This window comes from Schistocerca americana, chromosome X (genome assembly GCF_021461395.2).
Source record: "Schistocerca americana isolate TAMUIC-IGC-003095 chromosome X, iqSchAmer2.1, whole genome shotgun sequence".
NCBI classification, from domain to species: Eukaryota; Metazoa; Arthropoda; class Insecta; order Orthoptera; family Acrididae; genus Schistocerca; species Schistocerca americana.
The window spans coordinates 86,472,652-86,487,577 of NC_060130.1; the positions used below are offsets into that span (position 1 = coordinate 86,472,652).

At 35.3% G+C, this 14,926-nt stretch overlaps 1 protein-coding gene across 1 annotated transcript in view; it reads right to left on the minus strand.

Annotated features, from left to right (window-relative positions):
- Positions 1 to 1,615: 1,615 nt before the first annotated feature.
- LOC124554697 (calsyntenin-1) overlaps positions 1,616 to 14,926 on the minus strand; it is a 74,920-nt gene continuing 61,609 nt past the window's right edge. The window contains exons 16-18 of the mRNA XM_047128323.1: positions 13,135 to 13,307; positions 6,913 to 7,125; positions 1,616 to 6,721 (exon numbers count right to left, since the gene is read on the minus strand). Of these exons, the coding sequence (XP_046984279.1) occupies positions 6,925 to 7,125; positions 13,135 to 13,307 (374 nt within the window). The 3' untranslated portion in view covers positions 1,616 to 6,721; positions 6,913 to 6,924. The remainder of the gene's footprint in view (positions 6,722 to 6,912; positions 7,126 to 13,134; positions 13,308 to 14,926) is intronic.

Here is a 14,926-nt window from a genome sequence, read left to right on the forward strand (position 1 = left end):
AAAAGACTAACCTGGTTAATCTAATATTTGTAACACCAGACTACACTATTGAACAATCAAACTTTTAATGAGAGACTATTCTGTTTAATCTAATATTTGTAGTACCAGACTACAGTTACAAAAAGCAATGCTCATTTCTGAAATATTTTTCAGTTTAGTATATGATCAGAAGCCCATACTTTACAAATAAAAATAAATTTATTAACTAATCAAAGCACTGTGTCATATTGTCTGTAAGTGGTAAGTGTATCTGCTTCTAGTATGCAATGAGGACAGTTTATTCTTTCCAACAAAAAATAAATGAAAATTAAATAAGTTGGAAGAATCAGAAATGTGTGCCGCTAAATACCCTAACCTTGTTGACTGAGTTAGTGCGAAACATCACAAACGCAGAGTATGTAAAACTTTTAGTAACAGCTGAGTACTGAACATACATGAACAAAGAAACCAGAGTGGGGAAGCAGTTACTTATAGAAAGTATGATGTTAAGTCTGGGCAGAAAAAAAATAATTATAGAAAGTTACATCACCTCACATAGTCCTTAAATATAGTCACATTCGTTCAAAAACAAGTATAACATGAAAACCACCTCTAACGCCAAATATGATAGCTTAAGAGCAAAAGCTATGACCATAAGCAACTACAAAAAATATGTAAAAGTAATGTCCTGTAAATATGGAATGGATGTATTCACTGCACAAACATTATAAAATATACAACTTATTACTTTGCAATAAAAGCACTTTTAGAAACAGCACAAAAGAAGACATTCTGCTTTACTCTACAGCACAATATTTTAACAAATATTAATTACAACATTATTCTTTTCTAAGGTGTAGTGTTGGGGAGTAACATGACATGCTACTACAACTTTTAAATTCCACCAGTATTATTTATTTGTGTGTTCTAAGTGTGCACAGTTGGTTAGCAAATTTATTACTAATGTTAATATCTTTAAAAAGCCTAAAAGAACTGTCAAGAAACAAAATATTAAGCAAACTACAACCTATTATGCTAGGTCAGTATGAAGAGGATTTCATACTGTTAAACCCTTACATCATTGTCATCAATTTAATCAGTCCATGTAAGTTGGCTTAACAAACCTAACTTTTGTTTAGATCATGTCTCTAACAGTCTGAGAACATCACTAGCAACACTGAGATACCTAACAACAGAACACTGGAATATTTTCAAGTTTGTTTTTAAATTTGTGGTGTTTTATTTTCATAGTTCTCACTCCCTCCCTCCTCCCCTCTCTCTCAACCATACTTTTATTCACATATTCCCCCCAAAGCATATAAAATGCTTCAAAATTTCAGTGAAAGGACACTCATTACAAATTTTTTATAAGTAACACACTGGATAAATTGTTTCATTCTGAAGAACAGCAACAACTTTGAAAAAACAAACAGGTAATTCATTATGTTACACAGTGTGGCACAAAAATTCTGTACAAAATATAAATCAGATTTCTGAGAAAATGCTGAAATGTTCTATGTACATATTGCTTTTGGACATTATACTGGGAAATTGTATACACATATTTTCATTACCATGATATGCATTTTACTGTTTATGTAATCACATTCTCATAGGAAATATAAAACAGAATGAATATGTCTCTCACACACACACATTTATTTTATGCAGTTGTTTTAATATTATTTGTAAAATATACAAACACTGTCTGAAATTATTTCCTTATGTTCAATAAAAACAAAAGTTTTGCATCACATCACAAATGCAGTCTAGCCTAATTCAAAATCATAACGTTATTTGTGTGACCACTACAGCATTCCAATTACAAAAGGAACAGCAAGTTTATTGGAGATCTTAAATTTCATGCAGAGTGCTGTATGTAAGTCTCAATGTTCGTACACCCAATCAGTTCAAGTGCGAAGTGAGATTTGTTGACTGGTCCAAAGCATGGCCCACTGAAATCTATTCAAGTCATTACTATGTGGAGATTAATTCATCTTATAATGAATGGACAGTAACACGTGAACTCAGAATACAGACAGATGGTTGAATCGACATGTTATGCAGTCTTAACACTTATGGCAGAAGATCATACAAGTAAGTCTCACAAAACCAACAGGCAGTTTTTTCCCCTAATTAATAACTACCATTTTTCAATTTCCCCTTTAGACAGATTATTGTGGATATGGTGCACTACTCTTTTTGCCTCTGCTCATGTGTGACGATCTATGGAGCTAACACTGTGACAATCCTCTGGATTAAGCCACCATATTTTGTGCCAGGAAATTGTGTAAGAGTGCACTGATCTTCAACACTATAGCACTATGTCAATTCCAGCTGAATTCTTCATTCAACTTCCAAAGCTGAAAAATTGGTCTACAAGATATTTATATTTATTTGTTTACATCCAGTTTAGTCTTAGTACAGCTCTAAGACTTGTTGTAAAGTAGCTAAATGATATGTTTATTTGAAAATGAAAACTCTGCAGACCATTATGAAATGTGATCTCCAAATTCTATGTACCTTAAATGCACCAATATTCCAGTCAATATATGACCTTCACCAGTACAGTCAAATATACAGCCAAACTAAACACAAACACTGCCACACAAAAAGGGATAAAGCAGATCCAGCTGCAGAGGAAACCTCTTGTTCAGAGTGGAATGTACCAAACAATTTTCATACTGCCAGGAGGAAGAAAATGCTTTGTAGCTTTTACTGTTATGAGGCAGCAAACAGCACACAAAATAATGGTTTCCTGTGTGTTTCTAACAATACTGAATGCTTTCTCAGTGAGGATAGTATGAAAATGATTTCCCTCCACTCTGGTTTGAGATGATTATTGGTGATTTACTCTTGATCTGTACAAATAAAAATTAAAATCACACACAAAAATAACACACAACGCACACAAAAATCCACTATAAAATTTTTGACCATCAGATCACAAATGTTCAGTCATCTTAGTTATTTCTTAAAATTACACAAAGTTTTGCTTGCAAAGAACAAAAAAGGCTTGATTCAAATAAAAAAATGTATTAAATAAAAATTCTCAACTTATTTTTAATGACAGGCTTTCTGTCAGGATACGGCTGTGAAACTATCACATGTGAAACCTGAATCAGTGCATGTCAAATGAACATTTTAGGTGATCGTAATATTAGAAACCTTAAGTACATCACACCTTAGTAGCTGCTTATTAGAAGTGGCTTAAAACATAAAATTAACAGAAAAACTATTACAATAATGCAATTAAGAATATTACAGCACAAATTTTGTGTCATAAAAACACATTCTTCTAACAGATTACATTTAAATATATAAAAGTGGATTTCCATGTAATACATTTTCATTTTTTGGTCTTTCATGACCATAAATAATTACAGTCTAAAATATAAAGAAATACTGGAAAGAAGCTGTCAACATGTATGCCAAGTTGTCTACAAACTGTTTGACTTTTAATGTTTAGACTTCGTATAGGTCTAATGGTTAGAGGAAATACGTGGTATAAACAATGAGCCTATCATATGGGCGTCTGAAATTAATACTTGAAAAAAAATCAACTCAAGTTAATGCAAGCATGACAATACTGAAAAAACTTAAACCTGTCAAATAATTAGTTACTATGCATTTCAAAAGTAGTTTCTCTTTTGTTCTCCATATACATAACTATGATGATCTTTAACCAAATTGTTAGAGAAACAATGTGGTTAGTGCAATAGTCTCAGAAGTACAAAATAAATGCTCTGCTTACAAAATTACAACTCTTAACAGGCCAGTAATGAACCTCTTCCTAGTAACAATGTCACAGAATAATCAGTACAGCCACTAATCTTGTAAAATAATGTGCCAACCTGTTCTTTTCGTGAAGTACAAACACCCAAATATCTTAACTCAAAAGGTACCATAAATTAATTTCCCACGAATGTTAAACTTACTGCATGTATATTCCAGTCCATACCTATACCATCTCTTAGAAATTACAGTTAAGAGCAATAACAGAAGATTCCCACGAGTATTTTTCATTCAAAACTACGATACTAACTTAGAAAATAACTTGGCAAAACATTGTTACTTATGGCACATGTTACTGTCTATTGGCCCACGTAATAGGCACTAAATGGCAGTACATAACAAGAAAACATGGCAGTAGGTTGCATGATCGGAAGAACACCTCAAGTTCGTGATTCGAAGTTCAGGAAGAGTTCCAAAAATTTTAATTCTTCAACAATATCCTCCCCTTTTTCTGTTAAATTTCATAAAGTGCACATCTTTGTCAAATCGTGTATCTGCACTATAACTGGAATATTTGCTTGAATGTAACAATAAAAGTTAAATATGTGACAGTGTACTGATAATCACACAACTGTTAAGACGGAGGTCAGACAAGGGCAAGTAATATGGACAAGGGTAGACTGAAAGACAAGACCCTTTATTTCAAATGCTTTAACAACTGCTATGAGCAGTAAATTAAGTTACGAAGATTTAGAAAGCTGTACCATACATCAATCTGAAATCCACTAGATCAAGGGAATTTTGTGCGAATGTTTCTTAGCGTCAAATTCATGGAAAAGTTGGAAAGAGTATTAAAGACAGAAAACCAATGTGACAATCTGTGGAATTTCATTCCAGCTGCAACAGTTTGCATAATGAAGCCTCAAGGTCTGTCTTTCTAAAACATGAAAGTCCAATAATACCGAAATAATGAACACTGCTACTGTTCACATTGTGTATTTTTATGAGATGCATTGTAACTGAAAATACTCTCATACACTTGGAAAAAGCTACAGCTAACAACATATGCCCTTTCTATCCAACAAAGACCACTCACTATAACAAAATTTTAATACTACAAGGGCAAGTGAAGGAGCACAAATGCAAAAGAACCAGACATGATAAAGGATAGTTTAACAAACATTGTGTATAAGCTGCTAGCAAAGTCACAAACACAAAGTGATCAAACTGTCTTTGTACAAAAGAGAATCCCTTCAATAACCAAATATGATAGTCAATAGAGGGGAGAGAAAAAAAAAACAGACAGCAACATCCACTGCACAGATGAATCAGCAAAGATACAATACATGCAATATATACCAATAACTAGTTTATCAGCAGTGAAGTAGTTGATAGTACTATTATAAGCTGAAATTGGAGTACTGGCATTTTCTCCCCATAATCTATTCATGATTTTACAATTTAACTCTCCCAAATAAATTGAGATATTACAGTAAAGTTAATTTTGTTCCTTCTCCATTCAGTTAATACTACATAACTGAAAAAGGTGATATCAAAATACTTTTTACAAAATGATTAAAATAATTCCATTATAATGTTTCATTGGTCATTCACCATTAGTCAGTCATTATAATTGGTGTTTATATTTACCAGTGAAAATTCTAATTCATGTTGTAGGACTTCTATCCAAGTATTTATTCCTCACTTCCTTCAACATGTTTATCACTTCTATTCTTTAATCAACAAGCTGCTTTTGCTATGGTCATCATAAGAGCAATTGTATATACCTGTGGGCGAGTAGCATACATATAATATGCCGAGGATAATCTACACTGAAAATTTAACTTCTTTCGCAATCTGTCTTCCCCATTTCTCCTCCATAGGGCCTAACAAACCTTCCTGAACTCAAATGTGTCACTGTACAACAATGGGTTGTTACAGATAACAATACTTAACAAATCTGTCCTGTTCTGCTCTTGAAAAATTTCATTAGGGACATAGATCACGTAATACCCTGGCATCTAACTCCATTTCCACTCATTACTTTAAGAATTCTGTTCTTTGATGATCCTTAGTTCTAACTAGTGTACAATCACTTCTGTTCTGACAGGCAGAGAAGAATCTCCATAAAACCTGTTAATGAAAGTTCCTGATGATAATTACTGTAGTCATGCAAAAAAGAAAAATGTGAGACCACTGAAAGTGGGGAAGCAGGCTTGTGCAGTGTTTATATATAGTCCAGCAACACACAGTTTCAGTACCTAAGCAGTTCACTGAAACACTCTACAATATACTGAAGATATCTTGGCAGGTGTTGACACTGTATCTACACACCAACTGCTCTGAAGCCTTTAACTGGGCTGACAATAACAGCTACAGGTTGACAAGACTAATGACTGATTCAAAATCTGTTAAGTTTCCCCGTGATTAATTCCATTCTCTTATACATTCACTTAACTAAAAAAACTGTAATTACACTACTAGGATGTTGCTGAATTTCTCTTCTCTCCTAAAATAATTCTAAAGCACGTATCACAAATTGGAGACTTTTGTAGAAGGGTCACAAGTCAAACCTGACATAAGGACCAAACAAACAATAGTACTATGAAGTAAATGCAGAACTTGACACCCCAGATAAAGATAACATCCAGCTAGAACTGGGGTTAGTAAAAATGCTTATATAAAGCTGCACAAATGGAAAACATAATGTGATTAATGCAACCAAAAGCAAAGGAATGTGTAAGTACAATTATTCGAACAACTCTTAAATTACAATCTTAATCAGGTAACCCGTGTGAAGGAAATTATTTTCCTTTGAAACTAGTAACCATCATCCACAAGAATCTCATACCCAGCAGAAATGTTAGACATCTGAATTTAAATGCTAATAATGGTGTGTATTTGCCACTGAAAATTATTCTCTTTCAATTTTTCAGTGTGATATCTGAGAACAAGAACTGAGGACATCGGGCTTGCCTCTTGATTCCTCTCCACGGAAATGTTGCACCTAAAAAAAAAAAATTTATATATATATATATATATATATATATATATATTTATTTATTTATTTAATATCAATGGTTGAAAAGAGTGTGCCTGCTAGAAATTAATTTTTTTCCATAGTATTATAGACTTTTATGTAATATCTACCTACAAGACAAACATATCGGAAGGATAAAAGATTTTAAAATCACTTACTTTGATACTGATCTAAATAGCAAGTGTGGAATTGTCCCATTCAAGATCTCTAATTTTTCCACCTTCCCCACCTTCCTCCTCTTCCTCATCCGTTGAGTCTAAATCATCATCACGATAGCTCGAACCATCATCAGATGTGTCGTCGTCTTCACACGCAGCATTGTTACTGCTGTTACCACCAGGTCTCGGTGGTTGTGCCGAGCCATCCAGTTGCTAAAGTTTAAACAATGTTATTAATACAGTTACTCAGAAAAATGAAACATATGACATGTATCTTGCAATACCATTTCATTTTGCACTTTATCATGGACGTCAAAAATTTGGTCTAAAAATTAAAATACAAAATTGAGAAAATAAGACAAATTTTTAAGTTGGGTTCAAACAAGAAATAGCACTTGACATCTTTGGATTTCTATTTCTGTAACCCATTTAACATGTCAAGCCAATTGCAGTGCCCCTGGCAGATTATTTCTGTACTGAGACTTCTTTGATTCGAGTTATCATCTGTGTTTACAAACAGCAACAAAACTTCATGTGTGCCTAATATTGTCTGCTTCTCAGTTTGGAGCCTATATCTGGATAGAGGAGGATATATATAAATAAAAAAGTATATCATTTACTTACAGAGGTTTTAATCATCTACTTGTACATCTAACAACATGCATTTTAATCATAAATGCAACTAACTGTTTCAATATTTTGTGAACACAGTAACTGGATAGAGATTTCATGACAATAGAAGCAGTGCTAAAGTTACCACTGTACTGCAGGAATAGAATGACCAATGGGACTGCGGGAGAGGTGGGTAGATTTGTTATTGACAGCAAAGCTTGTTAGTTAACTGTAGTCAGAATACCATAACAAATTCAGAAACTTGTTGAGGACACAGAAGAGGAAACCACCACACTTTTAACCAAAACTTGCCAGCTGCCGAGGAGCCACCTTTTTTTTTTTTTTTTTTTTTTTTTTTAGTTCTGAACCTTACCTACATAGTTGCCACCTACTTCAACCTCTCATATGCTACAAAGTACAGGATGTCTCCGTGACACTTCTCTACACCTGTATGTATCTGTCTGCACCTACCCATAACATTATGATCAGACAGAATACTGGAGACATAAAATTATCTCATTGTGATAAATTGAACTTTCTGATAAGCATGTGTCACCACTACAATGACGTTCTTAGTCCACTCTTTCTATGCAAAATACCACACAATTATAAAATACATGTAATTACACATCTATTGGAATTGTACCAATGACTTGAGAAATTTGAGTACAACAGTGAAGTTACCTGCAAAATTCTTTAATGGCTGGCTGCATAAAATGTCCAGATGAAAACAGGTTAATTGTTGGATGTTTTTATGACTACCTGATTCAACTGTGAGTTTTAGAGACGTTCAAACAAAGTTTGCAGTTAGTAGCACAAAAATATCTAGATGCAATATTATTTGGAGGCAACTTGAACATATCGCGAGTAGATTAGGAATGCCTACGTATTCACTGCAGGGGGTATGGACAGTATTGCGAAGTGCTTTTGAACAAGTTTTCCAAGAACTGTCTTGAACAGCTAGTTTGGAAGCCCACGCGCAAGTGAAATATCTTCAACCTTGTAGCTACAAGCAAGGCTGGACCTTATCAATGGCTTTACTGTAGAGATGGGGATTAGTGATCGTGGTATCATGGTAACTATGGTTACAAAAGTTAATCAATCAAGAAGGCTAGGAGACTATCTCTGCTGGAAAGAGCAATAAGCTGTTGTTAGCATCCCACTCAAGACAATAAACTGACATTTAATTACAAATGATAGGCATAGAGAAATTACAGGCGAAGTTTAAATGGATTTTAATTTGAGTTCCGGATAAGTATGTGTCGAGTAAGTGGATTAAGAATGGAAAAACCCATGTGGGATTAACAACAAAATTTGGAAAATGCTGAGGAAGAACAGTCTGTTGCACTCTCAGATCAAAATAGAAGGGACAAATGATGACAGGCAAAAGTTAATAGAACTTTGTACGTCTGTAAAAGAATTGATGGCACTACCACCATCATATGTTAGAAACACATCTTGCTGAGAGCCCAGGAAAATTGTGGTCCTACACAAAATCAGTGAGTGTGTCTAAGGCATCTATCTAGTCATTCACTGACCAGTCTGGTGTGGCAGCACAAGATGGCAAAATGAAAGCAGAAGTTCTACATTCCACATTTAACAAATTGTTCATGCAAGAGAATTATACAAACTGTTTGGCCATCACACAGACTCCTGTATGGAGGACATAGTAATAAGCAACCCTGGTGTAGAAAAACAACTGAAAGAGTTTCAAGTAAGCTGCAGGTCCAGATGGAATCCCAATTGAGTTTCACGAAGAATACTTCATGGCACTGGCCCTTACTTAGCTCGCATTTACCGTAAATCTCTCACCCAGTGCTAAGTCCCAAGCGACTGGAAAAAAGCGCAGGTGACTTCAGTATATATGAAGGGTAAAGGAAGAGAGCTGCAAAAATTATAAACCAATAACCTTAACACAACTCTGCTTCAGAATTATTGAAAATATTCTCAGTTCAAATAAAATTTCCTTGAGAGGGAAAAGCTTCTGTCCACTAATCAGCACAGTTCTAGAAAGCATCGCTAGTGCAAAACACAGGTTGCCCTTTTCTCACATGATATGCTGTGAACCATGGATGAAGAACAACAGGCAGATTCCATATTCATATATTTCCAGAAAGCAATTGACACAGTGCCCCCACTGTAGACTGTTAACGAGGGTATGAGGATACAGAACAGGTTCCCAGATATGCGAATAGTTGAAAGACTGCGTAAGTAAAAGAACCCAGTACGCTGTCCTTGACAGCGAATGTTCAAAGACAAGGGTATCACCACGAGTGCCCAAAGAAGTATGATAGGGCCGCTACTATTTTGTGTATACATAAATGATGTGCTGGATGGGGTTAGCAGCAATCTGCAACTGTTTTTTGATGATGCTACGGTGTAGGGGCATACGGTTGGCTTCATTTTATTGGGAGAATTTCAGGAAAGTGTAGCCCATCTGTAAACGGATTGCATACAGGACACTAGTGCGACCCATTCATTGCTTAAGTGTTTGGGATCTGCACCAAGTTGGATTAAAGGAAGACATCAAAGCAATTCAGGGGTGGGCTGCTCGATTTGTTACCAGCAGGTCTGAGCAAAACCCAAGTATGAAGAAAATCCTTCATGAACTCAAATAGGAATCCCTAGAGGGAAGGCACGTTCTTTCTAAGAAACATTACTGAGAAAATTTAGAGAGAGAATTGGCATTTGAAGGTGACTGCACAATGATCAATTCTACTGACACCAATGTACATTTTGCGTAAGGACTACAATGATAAGGGAAATCAGGGCTCGTACAAGGCATACGGAAAGTTGTTTTTATCTTGCTCTGTTTGAAACTGCAACAGGTAAGAAAATGACTACCAGTGGTACAGCAAACCCTCTGTCACACACTGTACAGTGGCTTGTGGAGTAATCACGTACATGTAGATGATATTAAATGGGTTCTGTAATACAAAGAGCATCAGCAACCACACATCTGCTGTAGATGCAATGTCTTTTGTGTACTCAGAATTTTAGAGCTACACAGATGCCATAACCAATACACAATTGCTGTTGTTGATTGACTTACATTGTGATTGCCAGCTGATTTACACACTAGCATGTCATGCACACCTATCACGAGTAGTCACCTTTAGACAATAAAGTCATTCCTGTGAAATGGGTTTAAGATTTACTGGTTATATGTGGAAACACTGGCTACAACTCAAACAGCATTTATTCACAAAGTCCAGTCACAAAACCATCAGATTATTCATGCCACATATAATTTTACTATACAATGAGAGGTATCAGTTTTTCAGAAGGAAACTTTTAAACACAAACTTAACCCTCAGATTCCAAACTTTTCTCCCAAATTTTACTAAAATTGTTACTCCACACATTGAATTATAAATTCAGTAAACAACAGCTGGCTGTAAACATTTACATTATTCTGTGGTACAAAATTTGATAGTTTTCCTTTATTAAGGAAAAAAATTTGGTTGACAGTCTATCACCCTCCCCCTTTTACGCTCATTAGGAGATGTGATACTTATATCAGATTCCTTGTCTCAAATTCACGGCATATTCCAGCTTTTTGAATGCAGAGGTATATAGCATAAAAAAGTATAGTACTTGCATGAATTTCAGGGTGGCATTCATCAAGAATACAACTAGAAATATTAATTCATGGCTTAAGAGGAGGGGGGGGGGGGGGGGGGGGAGATTACAAGTGATGTGGATTAAAGATGGCTTACCAATCGTCCAAGCAAAAAGCTGTTCTTTCAAGAAAGATCTTTTGCTGTATACCTTAATGCAACGCACAGGAAGCATCAGCCCTTTTCAAATTTACCAAGATAGTTAGAAGTCGCTAATCTTTAATCACATTAGCAAAGAGAAAGAATGATTAGGGTGAGGGTAGCGATTAGCGAGAGCGGGGATGGGGTGGGGGCGGAAGCTGTGGAGGAGATGTTGCACACCTACCTCTCCGCACAGCCAAGGGCAGTGGGGTCCCACCAGAGGCTCCAGTGCAAGTCTACAGCACTGGCTGGGAGCACTGACTCAAAATACTAGAGCCACCACTCTACACTTGTCTACATCTAGACCAATGTGAGCCTCCCAGCTTCAGTCTATGCCCAGCTGTCAACTATTACTTATAGTGCAGCCCTCAAAATGTGGAAATTGTTAGTTTACTGACCCTGTATTGCCTCTGGGCACTTTCATGTCATTGTATGTTGTAGCCTACCAATAAACAAATTCAATAACCAATGTTTGTGCAGTGTGCCATAACACTTACATTCTCCTCAACCCAGATAAGCTGTTATTTTCAAGAGAGCAGAGATTGGAGCTTTGGTACTATAAACAGCACAGAAAAAATATCCAAAGAAACAAAATGTACAATAGTGTTACAAGTTTCTGCAAACAAAGCTTTTATCAACTGTTTCCTTCACTCTTTAATATTCTACAATGGAGATATCAACCAAGGCAAGATGAGAGACAAACGGTTAGTCTTTTAAGTCAACAGTGTCCAGACATACTCGTACATGGTGTGCAATGAGCAGGTACTGAGATGCTCCAGACACAGCAAGACTGTGGTTCTGGTGTTCCAACAGAGACTGCAATGTTATGTGTGAAGCTCTCAGTATGTGACACTCCAATACCGATGTCCGAGCTGCCTCCTCTTATTTACTCTAAAGACACTGATCTCAGATTCTAAAATTAGGGTAATGATTTTCATAAATTTTTTATTCAAAAAGGATTCACAAAATGTGATAGTCTGGAAACACTAATCATGACAATGAAGAAGACTTTCTGACTTCACCATGTACTACTTTTTATCATAGTAACCAAATTTGAGCTTTTCTTACTTTACAGTGAAGATCCTTTAATGGGAAAGAAATATAAGTGACTTTAGGCCCTTGTATAGTTTGAATGGTGCTGCTGTTTCACTTTTTTTTTTTCGCAATGAGACAGTATACGAAAGAGCAATATTATGAAATTTGTCAATTAGGTCTTTTATCACTCTACGTATTCACCTCAAAACAATGAAAATTTATTCCTTACTTTGCTTATCAGCACCTCCATTATGGAAGTTACAAAAATTGTACAATATAAAACCCAAGATAAAACAGAAGACACTACAAAAAACCTTTGATATGACATAAGTCCATCCTATTCCTTTATTATAAATCAAATAGTTAGTAGTGTATTTAACACATTGAATTAAATGGATACTTTGACGTACACATTCACCAGTGACACACCAATCTCTTGTAATAGTGACTCCTTGCAGCTGAAAAATTTCAGTTCAACAGCAACTGATGAGAACCACTACATAAAACAGTATTTCATTTGTAATAGTGCTACTTCAACAAAAGCACCAACACAGATATACTGCCACTCTAATAAAACTGTTTCACCTATTTAAGGTTTCTCACATAAAGAACACTCTGTAAGAAATTTACTTCACTGCAAACAACTAAGATCTCTACTATTTCGTCACCTGTGCCACATAGTGGAGTAATCTGATTTTTAATGTTCCAGTGAGAAATTTAACTTCATGAAACATCAATCCATTACACATTGTTTGATACAGTGTTTACAAGGTAAGTTGAGATTTTTGATTTGGTTTCTAAAAACTGCACATACCTCCATTGGATTGACGGTTATAGTAAGGGCAGAGTCATCCCAGGCCATTTCAGTGTCAGCAATTTCCTCCTGTGTAGCCCGATGATGTGCAGCACGGATTCTGATTACTCCCAACACAATCATGAACAATAAGAAACCCACACAGACAACTATGATAATGGTGACTGCATGACCTGTGACACAAACAGACAGACAAAAAATTAACAAAACCTCAACAATCTTAAAATAATGTTTATGTACAATATTGTTTTAAAAGATAATATAATCTTTTCAGACAGATTTTCATATTCTTTCATTCCATGCAATGGTACTGAAAACTTGGAAGAATCCTCCACAAACATTAATAAATTATCACAACTCAGTTGTTTCAGTAAGGCCATTCGGATATTATATAACATTTCAAATCTGTGAAAGTTTTAAGTAAGCAACATGTATTTCTTTCACACAATTAACTTTTAAGTAAAGGACATTATGCCTATGTGAATGTGAGTTTACATGACTGAGTTACAGCAAAAAATGCCATGTAAATGACAACTGTTTTAAAACTGGAACATAAAGTAAGGATTACATGTTACTCTCCAAATAATGATTCAAGATTTTACTGTCTTGTTACATGAAGTAGGAGGTGGTATTAAAACTGGCTCAGTTTGCTTCTGCATCAGTATGCATGTGTCATCACTGCGATTTTCATGGGCAAATTCAGTTTCACCCACAATGCATATTACGGTGATGTTACAATTCTGCTTCATCCCACAGAGTTAATTATATTTCAAATATGATTGGGCAAAGACATTGCCCCTGTGTTTGGCATTCATCACTTATGGTGTAGAGTCTCTTTAATCAAGTGATGATTAAAATATTAATTCCTATTACATCAATTTCTTTGAACTTTCAGACATTGTTTGGAATACTTAAGAATACCTTAACCCTATTCAATACAGTTTTTCTACTCCCTGCATTCTCCCCAATTCTTAAATATTTTACATGGGTAAGATTACAAGGCATTACATGTTATAAAAGCATGGTTTTAAAAAAAGTAAAATGCAATATGAGATCACTTAGACAATTTTCTATTCTTTTACACTACTCTTTGAAACTATATTGGTGTTTGTGTACAATTTTTTTCTGTATGATACTTCTTAAAACATTCTCCCATGTGCAGTACAGGCTTCCTCTGGAATGTTTTTTAACAGAAAATCTTTTTTCTTCTTACTCCTTTCTCCTTGCATTTGCTGTAGACCATGCAATCCTTTGATTTTTTTTCACATTGTAAAATGCATTTTCCCATTTAGTCTTTCCTCAGTGTCTAGACAATAACGGTCTTTCTCTTTTCTTTGAATTTGTATTTCTCGCCTGGCCAACTAGCTGTAGGAAAGGTGAGTCTGCAGTTTTCCACGTTCATTTTTCACCATGGTTATGTTAAGACGAAAGACACCAACCTCCTCCCCCCCCCCCCCCCCCCCACACACACACAAAACAGTTTATTAAGCAAAACATCCCTCCATGGAAGTAGAACACAAGAGAGCAACAAGGCTCTTACTATCCTGCAAAAACTACATAGTACTGCATGTTACTGGGAGGTTTATAAATGTATTCTACGTAAAATTACATACCTATTACTGCCAGTCATACTGAGCATGTGGATAATGGAAAATACAAATCACCTATGTTAGCATAGTTCAGAAATATGGAGTGACACCAGTTATATACCGCACTGAGGGTTTCGAGAACAGTGAAAGAATTTATTATATTTGGAAAATTTGAAGCCAGTTTGTATGTCGTTTTAATCTAT